Source organism: Camelus ferus, chromosome 18 (genome assembly GCF_009834535.1).
Source record: "Camelus ferus isolate YT-003-E chromosome 18, BCGSAC_Cfer_1.0, whole genome shotgun sequence".
Classification (NCBI taxonomy): Eukaryota; Metazoa; Chordata; class Mammalia; order Artiodactyla; family Camelidae; genus Camelus; species Camelus ferus.
Window position 1 is genome coordinate 19110937 of NC_045713.1, and position 23831 is coordinate 19134767.

At 44.2% G+C, this 23831-nt stretch overlaps 1 protein-coding gene and 1 pseudogene across 5 annotated transcripts in view; both read right to left on the reverse strand.

Moving 5' to 3' along the window:
• Positions 1-22845, reverse strand: part of SGF29 (SAGA complex associated factor 29) — a 29423-nt gene extending 6578 nt beyond the window's left edge. The window contains exons 1-5 of one of the 5 annotated variants that reach the window (XM_032460527.1): positions 22653-22845; positions 16604-16750; positions 6489-6578; positions 2144-2219; positions 1371-1443 (exon numbers count right to left, since the gene is read on the reverse strand). In XM_032460527.1, coding sequence (XP_032316418.1) covers positions 1371-1443; positions 2144-2219; positions 6489-6563 — 224 coding nt within the window. In that variant the 5' untranslated portion in view covers positions 6564-6578; positions 16604-16750; positions 22653-22845. Of the gene's footprint in view, positions 1-1370; positions 1444-2143; positions 2220-2427; positions 2555-6488; positions 6579-16603; positions 16751-22394; positions 22465-22652 lie in introns of those variants that run through there. The other 4 variants (XM_014557873.2, XM_032460525.1, XM_032460526.1 and 1 more) reach the window with 4 other exon arrangements.
• On the reverse strand, positions 12485-14569 carry LOC102511879 (annotated as a pseudogene).
• Positions 22846-23831: the final 986 nt, after the last annotated feature.

The following is a 23831-nucleotide window of genomic DNA, read 5'->3' on the forward strand; positions in this document are numbered from 1 at the left end:
CTGAAAAAGTGAAATGGCAGCAGAACTGCAGGCACCTGCAGTTATGAAACATGCCTTCAGTGTTAAACTCTGCTAAGTCAATGCCAGACAAGAGCCCACACCAACTGGTTGCAGAAGCAGCCGGTGCACTTTGCTGGCAGTTAAGCTGGGAAGGGAAAGTTCACCTTTTACTCTCAAGTAAGCCTGAGTCACTGACTTACACAAGCCAAACTCCTAGTAGGATGGGCCTGGCTATGGTCACATGATGAATCTGAAAATCAGGGAAAAGGTAGGGGTGGGGAAGGGTTGGATGGAGATCCAAGGGCAACACCTCCAACCAGAATTCACCGTGTCTCCTCCCCGCCAGTTGGCCCTATCCTTTTGTTCTGCTCCCCAACCTGGCCTAGGGAGCCCCATTGGATCCCTTTGTCCAAACTAAAAACCTTAGAATCTTCTCCTCCTCCTCTCCCAACTGGTCCCCCAATCTGATCTCAGAACCCACCCTTGCTTCTCCATCCCCACTGCCACTGTCTCAGCTCAACCTGCCCTTGAATCTCACCCAGTCTACTCTCTGTGCAGCAACCAGGCATTTCTCTCCTGCTTTTACACCTTTTTTTGCTTTTTACGGCCTCCAGGATAAAGTCCGGGTACCAGAGACCCTCCACATGCTGCCCTCCCCTCTTCCAGCCGTACCGGACTAGTTCTCATCCCCCAAATGCTCACGGCCTGCAGGTGCTCCTCCACAGACCTGGCGCACTCTGTCCTCTCTGCCTGGGCTCTCTGACTTGTCTGCCTAACCATCCCCAGCTCAAGTCTCTTCTCCCTGCTGAGGTGGGCCCAGATCCCCAGGCGCAGTGAGCACCATCTCTGCTGGCCCACCAATTACACTTTTTTAGGGTGTCTCTCCTTTCTGGACTGCTTGCCCTTGAAGGCAGGATCCTCACCACCCTGTGTCTCTATATGGAGACTGCCCAGCACCAGGCATAACCATGGGTTATAGTCAAAAAGAGTTTGAAAAGTACTGATATCAGGTACTTTATATGCATTATCCCATTTTCTGTTGACAATTCTGTCGGTGGTTATTATCCCTATTTTAATGACAGAGCAACTGAGTCTCAGCTGAAGTGACTGCCCGAGGTCATGTGACCAGCAGATGGCCACACTGGGATTCGATCATGTCTTTCTGCCATCCATAAAGCAGCAGGGCCGGGGAAGAGGGGCCAGAGTGGCTCTAGGGAAGGTGGGCCCTAAAGGAGAGGCTGGGAGTCAGAGGCTGTTATCCCTGGGAGGAAAGGCAGGCTGGGGCTGTGGTCCCCGGGCTCCTGCAGCCCTGCAGCCCAGCACCCCGATGAGGAGGGGAAGCGATGGCAAGGCAATGGGACAGTACTCACTTGCACTCAGCCTCTGCATCGGCCTTGGCAGTCGTATAGAGGCCTCGCAGCTTTGTCCGGTAATAGGGAGAGACTGCCAAGTAAACACGGAGAAGAGGCACGTGGGCGAGCGGCGGCGGGCAGTCACGTGGCACTGCTTCCAGTCCCCCAGAGGTAGACTCTGGGAGGCACCAAGGGGCCATGGACCGAGTTGTGAGCTTTATTGGCTCAAGCGCTCCCTGAAGTTGGTATCTCCATGTTCACATTTTCATTCGGCACAGACAACATGTCATCTAGTGTCACCACTACATCTAGGAGAGGACTCTCTAACCCCTGCCATAGCATGACACACACAGAAGGTACTTCTCAGCACATGGGAAAACAGAAAACAGTTCTCAAAGCTGCTCAGGGTAGGAAAGCACCAGCCAGGTAGCCCGACCATCCGAGGGCCTCGGGGGCATGTGCAGGGCACACAGGGAGGGAAGCTCTAGAAAATGCGAGCTACCTGGGGTGCTGTGGGCTCTAGGAGGTTTCCTGAAATGCAGCGTCATTTCACTGACTTTCCGGTCCCCACAGTTGGGGGATTTTAAGGTCCCTTAGTGCCAGACAGTCTGTCAACTGTCTCTTGGCTCATCTTAGGTTGCCCAGCCTAAGGGAAAACTGTCCCTCAGGCCTAGGGAGCAGGTCATTTTGGATTATGCAGATACATGCAAAAGTGTCTTTCAAAAACAATGACGGCCCTGTTCCCACACCCCCACCTCCAACCCCTCTCTCCCCCGAGCCCAGCTACTCACTCTTGTTCTCTGTCTGCATCCGCTCATGAGTCTTCTGGATGTTCACTAAGTTGTGTTCACTCCTCGAACGCTCTTCCTGCAAGGATGAGGTCAACACGACATGAGGGAGGCCTTTCATCCTGCTGTGGCAACCACCCTGCCGCCCAGGCCAGAGGTCCCATAAATATGGCCCTCATTTGTAAATCCAATGACAAAATCTAGAAGTTCAAAAGGATTTCCTTCTCAGGTTAATGCAAAAGCAATACAAAAGGCATTAATGTTAAATCATAAATCATAAGTTATACCTTTAATGATCCTCCTTTATCAAAAAGGCAAACTGATCTACAGATTCAGTGCAATCCCCATCAAAATTCCAGCTGACTTCTCTGCAGAAACTGACAAGCTCATCCCAAAATTCATATAGAAATTCAAGTGACCCAGAATAGCCAAAACAATCTTGAAAAGAAAAACAAAAATAACATTGGAGGACATTCCCAGTTTCAAAATTTACTACAAAAGAAGCTGCAGTAGTCAAACGGTGTGATACTGCCATAAAGATCAATGGAACAGAACAGAACCGAGAGTCCAGAAATTAACACACGTATCTATGATCAATTCATCTGGGGAAGAGGGGGTGGGGAAGGATGCTGGTACAATTCTTCGCCACATCAGTGGTCCTGGGACCAGGGCTGCAACTGAAGATGCCTGAAGCTAGGATAATTCCTAAGGAAGAAATTGTAACTATACCTTTCAACCTGGTATCAGAATTTCTAAGTGCCTGATGGGGTAGGGTGTACCTTCACCCCATCTGGCAAAATGGAGTTAACAGTGAATGCAGCTCTCCTGCCTAGTGGCTGCAATAAGCCCACTAGTTCCATACCTATGTAACCCAACCCTGCATCAGTGGGAGTGGAGTGGACTGGGGCGGGGGGAGGTCGGGGACTTGCTAGGCTAGTGTTGTTGCTGGCAATCGGGACCAGCACCGTGGCTGGACCTAATGTCCGTCAAAGAACAGAAAAGTCTGGGTAAAAATCAATGACAGATGGAGGGAAGGAGAAAGAGCAGCCGAGGGTAAAAGAATAAATGGGTTATGCAATGAGGGAAATTCAGTATTATATTAATACCTGAGAGAGGCTCAGAACAAGAGAATAATATTGACTCGTAACTCAGTTATACCAGATGCCCTAAGAGTGAAGCCGTGGTGGGCAGGGTGTAGCTCAAGTGGCAGAGTGCATGGGTTCAATCCTCAGTACCTCCATCAAAAAACTAACTAAGTAAATAAACCTAATTACCATCCCCCTGGGGAAAAAAAGAAAAGAAAAGGGTGAAGCTGTGTGTTTGCCAAGATCATCTCTGCTTTTCTTTCTTATTTTATCTTTTTTTGGTTTTCCATCTCTGCTTTTAGAACCTGACAAAGTCAAGTAGAAGTCTGCAAACCTGAGGGCCATCCCTCTGAGAAACATTTTGGTTATATGGTATGATGATAAACCGGACAAATTTTGGATGACTGAACAGAATACTACCAATGTGCCAGTATCTTTTTTTAATCTTTAAAATTTTATCAATAAACTATTTTTAGAGCAGTTTTAGGTCTACTGAGCAGATAGTAGAGCTCCCTCCCATATACCTGCTTCTGCCTGCACAGTTTTGTCTATTATTAACATCTTGCATTAGTGAGGTACATTTGTTGTAATTACTGAACCAATACTGGTAATTATTATCAAGTCCATGGATTACATTAAGGTTCCCTTTCTGTGTTGTACAGTTCTTTGAGTTCTGACAAATGTATAATGTCACGTATCCACCATTATAATATTATATAGAATGACTTCACCTTCCTAAAAAATCCCCTGTGCACCTTCTATTCATCACTCCCTCCCTCTAAACCCTGGGCAATCACTGATCTTTTTACTGTCTATAGTTTTGCCTTTTCTATAATGTCACATAGTTGGAATCATACAGTACAGTGCCTTTCAGACTCGGTTCTTTCACTTGGCAATATGTGCGCCAGAATCTCCTGACTCTTATTTTTCAGGTTACATCCCACTACAGAGGATGTCATTTGGGAGGGAATTTCCGGGAACTGCTCCCTACTGGACCACTGGACTGTATGGTGGCTGCCAGCAGACTGATCATTGTGTAACTATAAACCTGGATGATGGAATGCTTAGAAAGGTTCTTGGTTATAATGGACAAAACACAGCACCACAAGCTCTCTACCTGCCACAGCGTGCCTGCACAAATACATATTGCCTGTTTTTGTGAAAGAAAAGCTATTACAAGGAATTGGGGGGAAAAACGGGGGGTTATGATAGGATTAGAGCAGCAGGCAAATGGTGGGCCCAAATTCCCCTGGGGAACAACCCCTTCCCCCGTCCCCCTAGACGAGGAAGGTTTTGAGGAGCAGTATGATATACTCAGGCTAAATTACATCTAGGTGTGACTGCCATTCATCTAACCCTAGGATGGGGAATCCAACATTTTTGGGTACAAAATATGTATCCTAACTGCAAAACCCAGGCCATTAGCACACAGCGGCAACAAAATGCATGGCAGAGTAAGCAACACTGGCCCACAGACAGAAAAGGGCTTCAGGGGATGTAGGTACTGGGGCATTCTTTGTGGGGTAAGCTGAATTCACTAACAAGAGGCAGCATTCAGGGGGAAAAGATTCGTTATTTAGAATAAACAAACAGAAGTGTGTTCTTTTGCAGGAGGAAGGCAAGGGATGGGGGAATCAGTCTGGAAAGATGATGAGGCTTTAGCGAAGTGATTCAGGCCAATCCAACAGATGATGCTGGATAATTCTAGGACCATCTGTTGTTGGGAACGGCTTGCACCTTGACCCACCAGGACCTGACTCTTTTAATACAAATAGAGGCTTCAGTAGCCATCGAACAGTGGCCCTCTATCCTAGCAGCTGAGCCCCAAGAAGCATCCTGTGGAAGCCCTCTGGGGCACTGTAATTCACACTGATGCACCATGACTACCCCTGACCTGAGAATAGATCAAAAGAAGACATATCCTGAAGAAGTGCAGTCAGTGGAGACAGGACTTCCACTCTGACAACTACCTGTGGCCTTCTGAAAGGAGGGAGGTGGACTCTGCTGTACAACAGCACATGATGGAAACCAGTCTCAGTACAAGCCCGAGCTGAGACAGAGTGACTGGCTTTATCCCACGTTGACTTAGAACCCAGAAATAACTGAATCACGGCCAATGTAATAAAGCCTGTCCATAATAATATCTGGTAAATTGGCAGCGCCAATTCTGTTGGGAAGGTGCAACAAATAGCTCTGTAATTCCTACTGATTTGTTCTATAATAAAACTGAATTTTACCATGACCATACATATGGTGTAACACACTGGCACTGTTGGTAGGACTCAACTACCTCGTGTAAACAAGTCCAATGATAATACTGATACTGATGATGAAGTGTATTGGGAGACTGAGTCAGAGTCACCTGAGAATGTAATGCTGATGGAAGACGACTGGCCTGAGGAAGAAACGGATTTAGCTAACCATCAGCTAATTTCTATGCTAAACAGTTTTGCATAAATTTATCATAAGGTACAAACACAGTGGTAGATGGAGGAGGAAAACAGGTGATCAAATTAGAACAAAAATATGAGAATGTATGCAGTGGCTCTATAGGTCAGATTAGTTGTTTAAGTCTGTCCCTCCCCTCCTGCAAATGTTAGATATATTCATACTGATACTATTGCTGTAACTACTACATAAATGTTATACTAAACGTAGATGCTCAAATACCATTGTTTTGTTCTAACAGATTCTTGGCCAAGGGCCAGGGTGGATGGCTGCTACAGTTAAATATTAATTCAGCAGGCCTGGGTTTTCAAAGTCAGCACATTCCAAAAAAGGTTTGGCTTTTGACCTGTTCTTGGGAGATAACCCTTAAACACACTTAGGATATCTTGCCTGATTAAGAGTATCCCTATTTACCTGGAATAAGGGGGTGGAGGGAACAGAAGAGTGACTGCTATTGGGTACAGGGCGTTTTGTCAGGTGATTAAAATGTTCTGAAATTGATTGGTAATGGTTGCACAACTCTGAATATCCTAAAAACTATTGGACTGTACACCTTAAATGGGTGAACTGTATGGCATGTGAATGCTATCTCAATAGAGCTGTTGCTAAACAAAAAGAATCATGAAATCTTGCACATGACAGAAAATCTAGCAGGAATGGCAGTCACACTCAAGTCTCCACCTCCTCTCACCTTCATTACATCATTGTGGTTCCTACATGTCCAATCTCTTTGATCACAAGCACCCCTGCCCCTTCTGCAGCTCAGCATCACAGCCCACATTCCTTTCTAGTAGAGGAGGGCTGTGGCTTTTTACCTGGGTTTGCTTGATCAGCTGATGGAGCTCCGTGAGCAGTTCTGCAATGCGGGAATCAGCAGACACGAGGGCCATGGTATACGGGGGTGCCTGAAGTAGGTGGGGGAGAAGAGAACCTTATTAGTGGCTGTTGTGGGTTAAAACTGTTCTCCAGAAAGATATGTTGAAGCCCTAACCCCCAGTACCTGTGAATATGACATTTGGAAGTAAGTCATTAAGATGTATATTAAGATGAGGTCATACTGGAATAGGGTGGACCCTTAATCCAATGCCTGGTGTCCTTATAAAAGAAGAGGCACAGACACGCATATAGTGAGTGCCAGGTGGAGAGAGACACGTGCACACATGGAGGGAAGACAGCCGTCTGACAGAGGAGGAGAGAGAGTGGGAGTTATGCAGCTACAAGCCAAGGAATGCCAAGGACTCCTGGCAACCACTAGACTGGGAGAGATGCATGGAACATATTCTCCTTCTGAGCACTCAAGAAGGAACAAACCCTTGATTCTGGAACTAATATAACCCCATGATTTTCGAATTCCAGTCTTCAGAACTGTGAGACAATACATTTCTTTTAAGTCACCCAGTTTATAGTCATTTGCATTTACAACAGCCCTAGGAAATGAATACAGTGGCAAGCTGTCCTGGAATTCTTTCAGTGATGTTTGTGCTCAACATGTTTAATCAAGTCAAGAGTACTTTTTGGAAGTACCTTCCAAAAGCAACATGTCCTAGTCCCAGCTCTGCTGCTATAATCCTGACAAATGATTCAAGCATTCTGGTCTCCATTTTTTTTTTTGAAGTCTGTAAAATGATTCAAATAAAATTTTAAGTAAAGACACTTTCTGAGTCACAAAGCACTGTTACCTTAAAATCTCTGCTTCTGTTTATTAAAAAAGTAATCTACAAACCAGGAATAGGTGGGAACTTCCTCAATCTGATAAAGGGTATCTGAAAACCCACAGCTAATATCATACTTAATGGTGAAATACTGAATTCTTTCTTCTCTAAGATCAGGAACAAGTCAACATAGTTCTGGAGGTTCCAGCTAGGGCAACAGGGCAATAAAATGAAATAAAAGAATCCAGCTTGGAAAAGAAGTAAAACAATCTCTGTTTGCAGATGACATGACCTTATTTACAGACAATCTTAAGAAATCCACTAAACAACTATTAGAAATAATAAAAGGTTAGAACTAATAGCAAGGATGCAGGACACAAGATCAATGGACAAAAATCAACTGTATTTCTAAGCAGTTGCAACGAACAATCCAAAAATGAAATTAAGAAAACAATTACATTTATAATAGCATCATAAAGAATAAAATACTTAGGAATAAGTTTAACAAGAGAAGAGTTTTTATCCTGAAAACTACAAAACATTGTTTAAAAAAAATTAAGACCTAAATAAATAGAAAAGACATCCCATGTTCATGGATTAGAAGACTTAATATTGTTAAGATAGCATTATTCTCCAAATTGATCTACAGTTTAAATGTAATCAGTATCAAAATTCCAGCGGGCAAAAAAAAAAAAAAAATCCCGCTGGCTTCTTTGCAGAAATTAACAAGCTCATCATTAAATTCATACGCAAGTTCAAGGGATCCAGAATAGCCACATAATCTTGTAAATGAAAAAGTTTTGCCAATTACAAAATGTACTACAAAGCTACAGTAATCAAGATGGTACTGGCAAAAGGGTAGTCATAAAGATCAAGAGAACAGAATTAAGAGACTGGAAATAAACATTTATATCCATGGTCAATTGATTTTCAACAAGGTTACCCAGACAACTTGATAATGGTACAAGAACAGCTGGATGTTCACATGTAAAAGGATGAATTTGGACTGATACCTCAGACCATGCACAAAAATGATTCGAATAGACAGTTCTACAAAGAAGATACACAAGTGGCCAAGAAGCACATGAAAAGATGTTTAATATCATTAGCCATCAAAGAAATGGATATCAAAACCACAGGAGATACCATTTCACACTCACTAGAATGGCAAAATAAAAGAGACGTAAGTGTTGGCAAGGATGTGGAGAAACTGTATGAATGGATAAAGTGTGGTGTTATCCACTCCACAGAGTATATTACTTGACAATAAAAAGGAATGAAATACCGACACATGCTACATCACGGATGAAACTTGAAAACATTATGCTAAGTCAAAGAGGCCAGACACAACAGACCACCTATCATGATTCCATTTACATTCAGAATAGGCAGGTTCATAGAAAGCTGCAGGGGAGGGGCTGAGGAAGGAAGGGGAATGACTGTTAATGAGTATGGGGCTTTGGGGGCAAGTGGTGAAAATGTTCTAAAATTGTGGTGATGGCTGCGTAACTCTGAGTATACCAGAAACTACTGAGCTGTACATTTTAAACAGATGCACATCTTCATCCCCACCAGTCGTAGGCAAACACTAATTTTCTTTCTGTCCCTACAGATTTGCTTGTTCTGCATTTCACTCCTTTTTATTGTTGACTAATATTCCATGTTTGCATATACCACATTTTGTGTATCAATTCATCAACTGATGGACATTTGGGTTGTGTTCACTTTATGGATTATGCTATGAACACTTGTGGACAAGTTTTTGTGTGGATGTGTTTTCATTTTCTGGGTATATACCTACAAGTACAATTGCTGGATCATATGGTAACTCCACATTTAACCTTTTGAGGAACTGCCAGACTGTTTCCAAAGTGGAGATACCATTTTATATTCCCATCAGCAATGTGCGAGGGTTCCAATATCTCTGCATCTGCATCGACATGTGGTATTGTCTTTTTGATGACAGCCATCCTAGTGGGTGTGAAATGGTAACTAGCAGTTTTGATTTGTATGTCCCTGATGGCTAGTGATGCTGAACATCTTTTCATGTATTTAATGGCCATTTGTGTATCTTCTCTGATGATCTTTTTCCCCATTTTTACTGGGTTGTCTTTTTTATTACTGAATTGTGTCCTTTGAAGCATGTTTTTAATTTTTATGAACTTAACTGTTTTTCTCTGGTTGCCTGTGACACAGATCTGTTTTTTCTCACATGTGCATTTAATACAGAAGAACATGTCCCTTAAGAAAAGAAGTCTAGCTGCATTAGCTAGAACCACACAAAACCAGGGATCTAGAGTTCAGATTACAGATTAGAAGTGGACACATCTGAGAAAGGTCAGCATAAATGCCATGGCTAAAGTTGCAGGAACTGATGATGCTAGTGGTAATCTGCTAAGTGAACAAAGAGGAAGGAGGAAAGAGACCCACTGAGCCACAACCACGGTGAAGGTGTGGACCAAAGGTGGGAAGACTCTGGGAAGGAACAGCAGGGAAAAAGAGTTGTTCACTCCTGAGACATAAAGCAAGAATCCTGGTCAGAATCACTTGCCTTCTACCTGCCCATCTGTGTATATTTAAATTGGGGGAAGCCCTCCAACTGGACAGGTAGGTTTTAGTTTATACTGTCCCATCACACTGATAGCAAGCACTCTCACTATGCTACCAGGTTAAGTCAGTTACCTTCCCTGATGATACTGACACTTCAAACTTCTTTCTCTTCAGTATCTCTGCTCCTGCCCTGAGATCCAGATCTGGGTCCTCTTAACTGATGTCTGAGGTCCCTACTTTGCTCAGAAGAGAAGCCAGAAACTTTATTCCCACCAACAAAATGATGAGCTCCAAGGAGCAGCACCTGTCACCTCTGCCTTCCCCTACAGAGGGCCAACTGTCCCTGAACTTACTGAAGACCAACCCCTCTCTCATCTGTTCTCTGAACACTTTCTTCCCTTGGACCATCTGATACTCCTTTCCTATGCTTTATGAGCAAACAAGCATACTTCAGGAGAGCCCATCTTAAAAATAAGAGCTTCCGAAGCCCACATTCATGTCCAGTTACCCACTTGTCTGTTCTACTTCACAGCAAACCTTAAGTTGTCCCAGCATGTGCCTCTACTCCCTCACCCCCATTTGACTTTTCAACCCACTTCAGACTAGCTTCTGTCCTCACCTTCAGTCCAGTGGAAATGCTTGAGAACAAATGACCCCTACAAGTCAAAGCATTAGATCCATTCCTGTTTCATGTGACCTGACCTGTCAGCATCTGGACACAGGTGCTCACTCCCACATCCTCTGGCTTCAGGGTCTCCCTCCTGCATGGTTTGCCTATACCTCACGCCACCTCCTCCTCAGTCTCCTGGGCTGGCCCTTCTCCTACCTGTCCTCAGGGCTGGAGCCTGGTGGTCGCCATTCCCACACATTTCTAGGTAACCCCCTACCTCTGCCCCATCTGTGCAATGACATCTCCAAATCCTTATCTCCGTCAAAGTGGGAAAGTTTACCTGAGAGGTGATTAGCAACATCCAATGCCACAGAAAAGGACTCAGAGCTATCTCCTAACTGACAGGATGTTCCTGAGGACCCCAGGGAAAACACTTTCAGTGGGAGGGACAGGAGCCACCATGCAGAAGGGGTGTGGTGGAAGCAGCAAATGTAGGTAACTATTTCCCATTAGCAGGCCTGTGACTCAGAGACAGGGGTGGAGGCTTGCAGGGAAGGCAGAGCAGACGGGGGTTTACAGATGGAGGAAAGGTAAGCAAGTTGGCTGAGGGGTGGGAACGCACTGAGAACAAGTCCAAGGACCAGAGAACGAGGCTGTGCCTGATGAGACAGGAGGGTGAGGGATGGGATCCGGCCCTGAGACACGTCCAGTGTCATCTGTCATTATTTGCTGACATTCCTTCTGCGCTCAGCTGCAGTTGTCCTGTCCCGTTCCACCCCTACCTTCCAAAGAGGCTTAATGGCACACTCTTTCCCTCCTTGCCAAGGATACAAATGTTACACTTTTTTTCAAGAACCAGTTCAAGACTAACTTTTCTCTTGTTTGATTTTTCCTGAACCTATCTAGACTTTCCAACCTACCTTTATAACCCGGCTTCCTAGCCAGGGGATGTAGGTAGATGTTTTCTTCCCCAACCAGACTGGAAGCTCATCAGGCAAGAACAGCTACCTCTGCTTTCATCAACAGTCCCCTTTCATTGATAATCCCACTGATAAGTAGTGTCAGGAACTTGGAAAGAACTTTATACTTTTTACTACTTTATATACCTCCTCTCTCTTACCCTGACCCCCATCCCCAAAGTTACATCATTTCGAGTTTCCCATGTCAACTATTCCAAACTTTTTTTTTTGGCGGGGGGTGGGAAGGGTTGAAAATGGTTTATCATGAAGACAGAGGTCTAAGAACAGAAGGACAATTACGTGCCAGCTTACAGTTCCTTGTAAAAATAGTAACATGAGAAATCAGTAGAAAATGAAAATCTGAAAAGTTATCTGAAATCTGAAAATGAGACAGGAGGGAAGGCGGCAGGACACAGCCATTCAAGGAATGACGCAGCAATTAACACCAAAATGGCGGAAGATTCGACTCCCAACAGGCCTTGAGGCCCAAGATGGCGGGAGATTTGACTTCTAGTGGATCTTGAGCTTCACTACATGCTCATTGTAATATATTAGCATGATAAATGACACTCCCACAGGAGCCATGGCAGTTCCAAGGCTAAAAAAGTCACAGAGTGGGGCGGTGGCCCAATTCCTGGAAATCCCAGCCCCTTTACCAGGGTAGTTCGAATGGTTCTTCCACCTGTTAGCATATGGAGCTACCGAGTCATAAAAAAAGAAATGGTGCCTTGTGGCCACCTCTCTTGCTCCCTCATCTTTGGAGATGGTCTTCACTCTATCTATGGAGGGTGTATCTACTTTTACTTTAACCTGAGTGCCCAACTCCCACACCTCGTGGCCTTTCTCTTGCCTTTTAAAACAGCCTACACTCTATGTGGTATGTACCTCTCTAAATAAATCTGCCTTTACTCAATTGTGGCTCACTCTTGAATTGTTTCCTGCACAAAGCCAAGGACCCACACTTGGCAGGGCACATCCCAGGGGCTCAACGGAAACCTGGGACATGGCCCTCCTAACGCGCCACATCCATTTTTCCTGCATCAAAAATGTTAAGCAATTTCCCTTGTATCTTAATTTTGACCATTTTTGCTGAATCACTTTTGCATATTTAGGGGAAGAGGGTATTTGATTTTTCTATTTTAAGTAATAATGCAGTATGTCCTTCAGAGCTTGGCATAGACTTTGAGAATCATCTGAAGTTTCTGGCCTCAGAATGATGTTCCCTCTGGCCTTTAGTCTGCCACCAAAGAACACCTTCTGAGGATCAAGCTTGCCCAAGACTACTTCCATGAAATCTTCACCTGAAAGCGTGAGTGTTCTATCAGCAGAACCTTTCACAGGGCCTTGATACACTCTTCCAGTACCATTTTTCAGGTCCATGGTCCACTTAGCTGCAGTATTTTCACCTTTAGTGATACGTCACTCAGTAAAGCATTTACTTTCTTCACCACCGCTTGTCCGATATCCTGAAGGCGGAGACCCATCTCCTCAAACACAAGAGTACTCTGAAGCTCCCCACCCTCAGGTGGTGTTTTTGCTAAAACATCAGATGTTGGCACAAGATCCACATACACATTTGAAATGACGACATCTCCAGTTCCTTGGATCTTGGTTTGGAAATGGATTCTATTTCCACATCTCAGTTTGTAGAGTTTGTCCTGGATATACCGGTTTTGCAAAACAACCCTTAATTGCCTTGAATCCTGACACAGCATTATCTGCCAACTGCTGTTAAAACATGCCTGGCAGAAAATCCAAATGTACATAATCCATATAATATGGACTTGTCGATACCTGCTAAGCTAGCAAAGTTAGGGTCCAGGTGTAAGGGATTCCAGTCTCCACTGAGGCAGTACAAAGCAGCCTGATTAAGTGAGATGGTATCTGTAAGTGTGGCATCAGGAAGTCCATTAGGTATGGCTATAGCTACCCTGGCTTTGTCCGTCGTTTGTTTTCTACCAAGAACTCCAGAGCCAACAAGGCAGGCAGAGAACTGATTATAACATGTAAGTTCCTCCCCAGAATAAGAACAGACATCCACAAGAAGCACTAAACTGCGTCCTTTATCCAGGACATCAGCAACAACTGCTTCACATTTTAATTTTCCTTGAACTCTCTGAGGCTTGGCGGCATTATCAAAGTCACAGATCTTTGCCCAACTGGTCTCAGGAGTCATTGGCTGATTCCTCTGTCTTACAATGGCTCCAAGGGTCTGCTCCCATTGTAATTTTCCAATCCATCCTGCTCCAACCTCAGACAAGCCAGCATTTTCCTCACTACTCTCATGGCAAAACCAAAGGACTAGGGGTATTACATAATCTGGCTTCAGAGCTTCCAGAAGATCTTCAGGCAAAACACTCTGGGTCATCTGTGATCCAGCAGTAGGGACAACAGTGTTACAATGAATGTGGATTTTCCTGCCTTCAAGTGCAAGACTACTTGGAAGGCCCAGAAGACCCAGCTCCGCACCACTATAATTTGCCTAGCTGAAGTTGCCATGTATTCCTGAAGCCAATGAAGTCTTAATAATCCTTTCAAAATTCTGTTTCTTCATGAGATCCCATACTGCCCAGGTCACCAGGAATGAGCCCCACAAATGAACCCTATGGATTATATCCCAGTCTCCATTACTTATTCTACCAAAGGAACGGTCCCTCAGAATCCCAGCGCTGCTGATTACAACGTTTATTCTTCCAAAAGCATCTGGCACTGTCTTCACAACCTTCTCTCCTGCTTCCACTGAATCATAATTGGCCACTGCTTTTTCGCCTCTCCCTCTTATTTCTTCAACAACCTCATCAGCAACTAAGGAGCCTTTACCAACTTCCCTGAAGTGCCCTCCTAGATCATTCACAACAACTGTGGTACCTCCTTCTGCAAAAGCTGGGACACAGGCTCAGCTCAGTCCTGCCCCCGCGCCAGTGACCAGTACCACCCACCCGTCCAACCTCAACGGCAGGCCCCAAGTCGGCCTGCAGCGACACACACACACACACACACAAGCAGAACCTCTGGAGCTCAGACTGCAGGACAGGGAGGGCTGGGAGCAAACTTCTTTTTTAAGTGAAGGCTCTTCCAGGCTACTGCATCATCAACTACAAACCACATGGCATGGACTCCCAAACCTATCACCGGCCCTGATGGCTTCCCCAAGATTCAGAATCTTACATTCTCCTGCTGGATGGACACCACCACAGGAGACCCCAAATCACTATGCCCAACATAGACATTCCTTATGTGATTCCACTTCTGTATGCTAGAAATGTTTCATAATAAAAAAAAAAAATTTAAACTAATGTGTCCAGAAAAATTAGATTATGATAATGGCTGCACAACCCTGTAAATATACTTTCAAAAAGACAATGAATTGTACACTTTAAATGAGTGAACTGTGTGGTAGGTGAATTATATATGCACCACTGTTAAATGTGGTGGCATGCTCCTTCTTTGTCGATGTTACCATAACCCACTCAGCCACCTATTCTGGAAACCAAGTTATTTTCAACTCTCCCCTCTCCCTCAATCCCCCTGTACAATCAATCACCACTTCAGCTGTTTTACTGCCTCAGTATTTCAGGACTCCATCCTCTTCTTTTTAATCCTTTATTCATTCAGGCCGTATCAGGTTGGTCCCTCTGTAACTTAAACTGCAGCCTCCTAACCGGTCTTCTTCCTTCCCGCTTTCTCGTCTCCATCAAATCCACCCTCTACACAGCCCCAGGAACATCCATCTAAAAGACAAATGTGGCCATGCTGTTCCCCAACAAGAGCTTTCAAATCCCTGCCTCCAGAAGAAGTCAAGCTCTTAACATAGGACACAGGCCTCCATGAAGAGGTTTTCATCCCCGCGTCTCCCCGTATCCCATCACCTCTCATCCCTGTCTGCCTCACATTTTATATTGCAGCAACATGAACTGTTCTGTTTTTTTATCTCGTACCATGTAATTTCTTATCCCAGAGCCCTATATTTGTGCTGCTCCCTCTTACTGGGATGTTCCTCCTGCAATCAAATCACCCCTAACCCTCTGCCTGACTTAACTATTTATTCTCTAAGACTTAACTTACTACCAAGTCACCCCCTTCTCTAATCATAGGCAGAAACCCCCAGTCTTCTCAGCTGCATGAAGTTACCTTTCTCTGTGTTCCCATTACTCCCTGTGCATCTCTCTACTGTGCCTACAAAACCAATTAAAATTCTCTTTGTGTGTATCTGTCTCCTCCCCTAGCGTGTCCAATCTCTCTGAGGGTGGGGATCACTTTATCCTTCGTACCTAGCACAGAGCTGGCACAGTCCCCACCAGCCTCACTTCTACTCCCATTCGTGCCTCAACCCATCGCATCTGGCTCTCTCTCTCAATCCCCGGTGATCTCCTGCCAGCTCTTGGAACGTTCTGCTGCCCAGAAGACCTGACCACACACTGCTCCTCAAAGCTCTGTTCTCTGGGTTTCCAGGCCTCCAACCTCCGCTATTTTTCTGCTGCCCTGCTCCTCCACCCCAGGGGAAGGTCACCCTGGCATCCTCTTCTTATTCTCTAAGTACTCCTTGAGCACTCTCACCAGCTTCAAGCCCTCAGATTCTTAAAATTCTGCATCGACGTCATCAGCCCTGACTTCTCTCCAAGGCTCCCAACTCAGACTTGCAGCTGCTACCTGAATAACTCAACCAGGAAGCCCCCTAGACACCTCACACCTCCTGTCCTGCACTGCTCTGCCTTCCAGCGGTGGGTTAACGGTGCCCATCATGGTCCAGCCGGCTTCCCAAGCCGGAAACCCTGGAGTCCCTGTTTCTCCTCCTTGCTCATCTCCTTCATCAATCCCCATTCAAATTCTATTGATTTTGCCTTAGAAGTTTCTCTTGAACCCAGCCCCTACTCTCCCACCACACCTGTCACTGTCTTAGTTTAGGCTCTCATTACATTACTGCAATATCATCCCGTCTCTCTGTCTCACTGTGGTCAGACATAAAGTCTGTTTCTCTTAAGGAAAAAAAAAAAACTTTAAGTAGATAATACTTGCACACAGTAAAAAAAAAAAAAAAAAAATTCAAATGATTAAAAAAAAATACAACAAAATCTCTCACCCCTCGAGGCAACCACTGTTGTTTCTTGGATACTTCTCCAGAGACATTCCATGTATATACAAGACAACAAAGTGTATACCTTATAAAACCTTGTGCAAGTAGAAGATGCAGAGACAGACACAGGAAGTTGAGGTTGAAACTTCCAGCAAATCAAAGTGAAGAAGTTGCCTCACGTGGTCTGGAGGGTAAGGAGTTGGTCAAATACCAAGCCAGGCAGGGCCTAATCCTGCAACCAGAAGACAACGGTGGGAAAGGAGGGACCCATTTTTGACAAGACCTGTCTAAGGCCGCTGACACTCAGCCCCTACATCAACTGTCTGGATGCCTTCATATATAAACGCTGACTTGTGACTTTTAAAATGCTTTCATCTCACCTCATTTCTATCCAATGTGAAGTAATTCTGAAGTGCTGAGATGAGTGACAGCATTCTGGAAGATCATTCTGCCTACTAAGTAGGGCCCTGCCTGGGAAAACAACTTCATTTTATGATTTAACAATGAACTACTGCTATCTCTGGAACCAGTCAGTCGTGAGCTCTCCAAATGGACCATCAAGCTGTTACCACCACCTTGATGCCCCCACCTGGGACTTGACGGACAAGTGGCGGCAGCATGCTCTCCCTACTCCAATGCCCCCTCTTCTCTGGGGCCTTCCTTAACCACCCAGGCAGCCAGTTACTCCCCTGGCTCTCCAGAGCACTCTGGTCACACCTCTATTTCCATTTTTTCCCTAATTTAAGTGAAAAAAAAAAGTATAAAAACATTAAAAAATATCTTAAAGCAAATCCCAGCAACCTAAAATGATTTACATTTTGTATGCCACTTTCTGCATATGCAATATACAGATTATCCTCAACTTTCCATGGGGTTACATTCCCACAAACGCACTGCAAGCTGGAAACACCGTAAACTGAAAATGCACTTAATACACATAACCTACCGAACGTCATAGCTTAGCCTCGTCTACCTTAAACGCGCTCAGAATACTTAAAGCAGCCAAAGCTGGGCAAGATCATCTAACATAAAGTCTATTTTATAAAAAAGTGTTGACTATCTCATGCAATTTACTGAATACTATACTAAAAGTGAAAAACAGAATGGTCGTGAGTGTGTTGGTTGCTTCCCCCTTGTGATCGCTGGCAAAATATCCATCAGGGAAATGAACTGACAGCAGTATTTTAGGAGGGTTCCAAGGAAAGGAATGCGGACAGAAGAGCTATCAAGTTCTCACCCTGGGGGAATTCCTTAACTTTTCTCAATCTCTATAAAAACCAGAGCACCCTCTTGAGGATTAACTACATAAGTACAGTGCTAGGCAGTGCCTGGCACAGCACGCACACTAGTTGAACACGAGTTGCCTCCTCCTCATCTGTAGATATGGGTCAAGGGGCTGCCAGGAAAAAAGGCAGGGACTGTGTAAAGCGGAGCAAAGCAGCAAAAGGCACGCGCAATAGAAAACAAACGCTGACGCATCCCAAACCTGGGGGAGCAACCACTCGCCCGCCAGGTAAGGGCGCTCTCCTGTTTGAGCTTTGCCTACTGGCTAGTGCCCAGCCTGGGAGAATCACCTCATTTTACAATTCTACAACAAATCACTGCTATCTCTGGATCTAACCAGCTGTGAAACTGAACTTCCCCAGAAAACATACTCTAAGTAGAGGCAAAGATTTCTGTGACTCTCCGTTCTGAGAACACTAAGCCTGCTGATGCAGCGCAAGTGGGAACGGGGGACTTAAAACCACATGTGACTAAAAGGCCAGGCAGCTCCCAGCTGGGAGGAGACTGAACGTTCAGCCCAAGCCGCCTGTTTATGAGAGTCCAAGGGTCCCAGCTATCTCAGCAATAATTTCTAATCAAGAAAGATTGCGTAATTCTCATAAGGTTTCCGGGCATTTTTATGAGTTGTGAGGCAAGGCCCAATGCCCTAAATTTTCTGGGTCCTAGCACTCTCTTCTTTCCACTGACTTAGAAGGCCACACTTTCTATCTCTACCCACAGAGGGAACCACTATTGCGATATTTCCCACTACAGAGTAGTTTTATGCCTGTTCCAGAACTTCATAAAACATAATCACACCATCCATATTCTTTACTGTCTGGATTCTCTCACTTAATGTGTTTTGAGATTTACCTGTGTTGCTGTATCAAGAGTTTATTCCTTTGTATTGCTGAATCCAATTCTTTGTATGAACAAACGAGTTCTCTTTTGATAGTATACCTATTCCCATTTTTTGCTATTATGAATAAAACTGCTATGAGCAATCATACATGTATTTTTAGACACATGTTCATTTTTCTTAAGTAAATATTTAGGTCAGGTAACAGCACTCTGCTTTTCCTTTGGGAAACCATCCCTCATCTTGTCCCCAAGGTTGGGTACACAACTTGGGCCCAGGAAAGTATTATATTCTCTTTGAAGACCATGACTGGTTCAGAAAGAGGTATGTGACCCAAGTCTGGCCAAAATTAATTTCAGATCTTTTCCTGAAGCTGTCTGCAAAAGAGAGCCTCCTTCAGTTGGTTAAAAGAGTAGCATGGAAGCCTGGAACTGATGGAGGCTTTGGTGTGCCTGAGAAAGAAACCAATATGGAGGAAAACAGAACTGAAAGTCATAGAAAATACTGGGGACATAATTTAGGTTTCTAGATATAGCCATGCCTGAAGCTGATTCACCTGGGACTCTTCAGTATCAAAAGATACTTCTTTTCTGCTTAGGCTCATTTGGGTTACCTTTTTGTTACCTGCAACTGAGAAATTTGACTAAAAAGAGGTCATTCTTAAGGACAAAAGCTGCAAGGTGGAAGTACATATTGACTGCTAAGCATTCAGCCTAAAACTGTTCTCTGACTCCAACAGCAGCCAAGGCCTCATACAAACAAAGGCAAACATCCTATAGTTAAACCACTCTAAAGTTAATCCCACGGAGTTTAAGACAATAAAAGCTTTTGTTCTGAGTCAAAGGGAAGCAAGGTATCTAAGACTATACTCAGATCCCATACCCTCAATCTAGCCACCATCAGTAAGAATCTACATTTATCAATTGGTTTTTTAAAAAATTAAGAAGACTTGATGATCCTCCCATCCCACCATCTGGATCTACCATGCTGCTGTACCGACGCTTACACCGGTGATTCTCATTTAAACCGACTGCACTCCTCAAGCATACCTTCTTTACAGCTGGGGAAACTGGAGTTCAGATAGGCTGTTACACTAGGTAACTCAGGAAAGACAGGTAGCTGAGCTGGGATTGCAAGACTGCAAACTACAAAATCTATGCTCTTCCTCCCAAATCCAAGTTTTGTCACAACTTCAGCATATTCAATGACAAAAGAGATCATGAAGGCAGAAGCATTTTGTCTACTATAAACTGCCAATCGTTAGGTCATTCAGTAACATCTGGTGGGAAAAAAACAAAAGAGGTAGGAAAATAAAGGTAACAATGACAGCTATTCCTTACTGAGTACCTACCATGTGCTAGGCACTCTTATGTGGAATTATCCTATTTAACGAGCCTCCAAAGTACTATTCATTTAGTACTGTGAAAACTTGAGTCTGGGAGAAATAAATGACTTTCCCAAGGTCAAGCAAGTAATAAGTAGCAGAGGTGAGATTCAAATCCAGGTCTGTCTGACTCTACAACCTAAGCCTTAACGGCTCAAACAATCCTTAGTATCAACATCCAACTCCCATTTGGTCAATGTTCACCATTCTTTCGCTCCACAGATACAGTGACCACTGAAGTGATATGAATGGGGTACTTTTCTTCAAAGCAGATGACTCATCAAATGTCTAAATAAGATTCACTTTCAAAACTTTTCTAAGAATTTTTGTACGAATCTATATAATTTTAGAAATCAGAAAAAAAGAACTTCGACTTAACACATGTCCTTACTTCTAGCTCCAGAAAGTAGGTCTCCAAAACTATGGATTCTAATGGACCTACCCGCTGAGAGCAGGGTGCCCTGTGGTGGGCCAGGCATTTATAAAATGGACACTCTGGTTTATAAAATACTTTCAATGCATTGTTTCAGATCCTGGACGGCACCTTTCAAAGAGCCCTCTCATACCAACCTTACTCTACAATATCCATATTGCTAAATTTCAGGGCCCCCACCTCAACTAAGCACAGATTTTTATGCTTCTATTATGCCTGCCTGAAATGTCCTTTGATCCTTCCCCTTCCTCCCCTCCGGATCTCTCAAATTTACTCAGCTTTCAGGGTCCAAATCAAATTGCAGCAAAGTTAACATTTTTACAGCAGTATTTGCCAATTTTTTTCACACCATGGCATACAGAGAACATGAAAGTATTCACACAGCATACTGGGGTAGAAGGACAAAGCTGTTCATAGCCAGAAAAGACTGGCAGGGAAATCTGGCTGTCCCAGGCCCCTCTCAACTGCCCTGATGCCAAGGGCAATCAAAATTTCCAGAACTTTCAAAGCACCATACACAAACCTCTGTTCTTGCACTGATCACACATATACCCAGAGACTAACTGACTTTCTTGTGTCTCCTGTCACATCATAAACTCTTAGAACAGAAGGATGCAGTTTTATTCATCTTTACAGTCCCAGCAACTAGCACAGGGCATGGCACCTATTAAATCCTCAAAATAGATTTCAGAACTGAACTGAGTCCTGGAAACCTCTTCAGTCTTCCAACTCAGAAACAGTTCAACAATTCTCAAGCTGGGCTATTCAATCTCTTCTCCTCCCTGACTCAAAAAAAAAAAAAACAAAAAAACCAAAATAGTTGTTACCAACATACTCTAAGAGGGACTGTCTACTTCTAACCTATGGAAAAGAGGTTCTTCCCCTTTATAAAGTCATTCACTCAATATTTATCAAACACCTACTCTGTGCCAGGCATGAGGGATACATAGCAGTGAAGGGGACAAACAGTCCCGACCTTGGTCTTGCGAAACTTACAGTCCAGAAAGGGACAATGATATTAAACAAATAGTTCCATATACTTATTTGTAGGTGAAATAACATTCTAAAAGGGACAAACAGAACAGATAAATGAATAAGTCTGCATAAATAATGACAGAAAATGTCAATACTGAAAAAAGAAATTCTCAGGCAGAAAGGACTGACCGAGTGCCAAAAATACCTTCAATTAGACACCCAGTAGTGAAACGTAAAAACCTCAAGGATAAATATGTGCTGACTGATGAAGGAGGAGACAAGGGAAGCAGGACACCAAGAATAACTCAAGATGTTTGGCCTTGGAAGAATGGGAGATTGACGAAGAGGAAACGTAAAACTCAAAATTTCAGGTAGAGTACTGAATTGAGAGCAGAAATTTGAGAGTTAAGCACAATAGATGGTACTTATATTTAAAGTCTTGAAACGGATAACTCCTAGGAAACGAACACCGAGATCTAGGATGAGGCCCTTAAGCAGTACAATGACTAAAGATAAGGAAGAGGAGCAAGAATCAGCAGAGAAGAGGCCAGAGAGAGTTGAAGCTAAAGACAACAATGTTCCACAAGGCAAATGAAGAACGCGTTTCCAGAACAGGCAGAGACAGACCAACTGCATCAAATACTGCTACGGGTCTGAGAACTAACTTAACACTGAATTCGGCGACCTAGAGACCACTGATGGCTTTGACAAATCTCTATTTCGGTAAAGGGGTGGGGGGCAAGGCCTGACTGGACTGGGTTCGGAGGAGAAAGGGTGCTAATGAATAGAGGCTGACGCTTTGGCTGCAAACGGGTAGAGAGATGAGGCACCTGGAGAAATTAGAAGGGAAAATGAGGTTGTTTGGTTAAGATGGGCACCTCCTGAGCAAATAACAAAAGCTGCCAAGGTTCGGGGCCCATCCTCTGTCTTATATATTCTCGCTCCTGGGTAGGATACCCCACCTCTGCGGGCCTCCGCATCAAGATCCGCGTGCGGCTGCTTCCCACCCTGGGGCGGCCGGCCGGCGCACGCGCAGATCCCACAGAAGGTCTGCATGGGCCTTCCCTCCCAGCGCCCCGCCTCTCCCCGTCCAGGGCGCGTGCGCACCGCCCCTCTAGAGCCGCCTCAGCAAGGCCCGGGAATGGGGACCCCCGACCCTCCGCTCCCGCCATTCTCCAGGTTGGGGGTGGGGTCCCAAACCGCGAACCATAGCCACCTACCGAGCGGCGGGTGGTACAAGCACGTCGCACTGGAAATTGCGACGGCGGGGAGCAGGCGCGCCGTCCCTCGAATGCTTTTCAAAGTCTGCGGATATCAACGCGCTTGCGTTCGAAGATTCGCGGCAGGTCGATAACCACACACGCTTTTTCCCTTTTATGAGCTGAGTCGCAGCGCGGACCCCTCTACGCATGCGCCCTCCTTCCTCTATGACGTGCCGCGCTGCCCCTTGGGAAATGTAGTTTTCACTTTGACACTGTTTCTGACTCTTCAGCTGAACCTTATTTTAACAAACCAGGGTCCTAGTGTGTTTTCAGTATCCTTTCGCACTCCCCAAAGCCTCTATAAAACAAAGATTTTTTTAAACGATCAGATTGTTGATTGAAGGGGGAGCAGTGGGCATATGAGAACTCTGTGCTTTCTGCCTCAATTTTGCTGTGAACTTAAAAAATAAAGTTTATTTTTAAAAGTAAATAGATACAGGCAGGTCTGTAGACCAAGAAATTATGCTTTTAGGGAATCTTCTCAGGAATGTAATAAGGATGTGAGCACGTATTTAACTACAATGGTTTACATTCTAGCATCTTGTAATCTTAGGTAACCGGTACCAAAATTTATAATTACGAATTTGTTGGATTATTTGAATCACTTGTCAGCTCAGTGAGGCCAGGATCATCTATTCTGTTCATCTATGTGTTCTCAGTACCTACCTGAGTGCCTGGCATATAATTAGCCTTCAATGTTTTTTTATTCATTAGAAGAATCTCAGACTTCACCATAAACTGCTTCAGCCCAAAACTTAATGCATCAATTTCTTCCTTCAAGTTTGCTTTTCTTTCTGTAGCCTCTCAATAAATGACATGACCACCTACTATATCACTTCCATATCCTGCATTTTATGTGGTGTATGCAAGCTAGGACTTCACATTTTTGTGTTTGTAGAGGTCTCAGAAGCTATTTCTCATGAATGTCAAATATCAACTTTAGTTGCTCCCCAGGGGAGGTTTGGGTGGAGCTCACAATTGTTTGTTTGAATTTATCTTTAATTTCTGTTTCCTACAATAGACATGTATCCCTTAACGTGTATCACTTGCTTAAATTTTAAAGTGTTTTAGAGTGTTGCCCATATGTAAGAGATAGTTCTGTCATCCCCTTCGCATCCAAATTTTTCAAAAGAATCA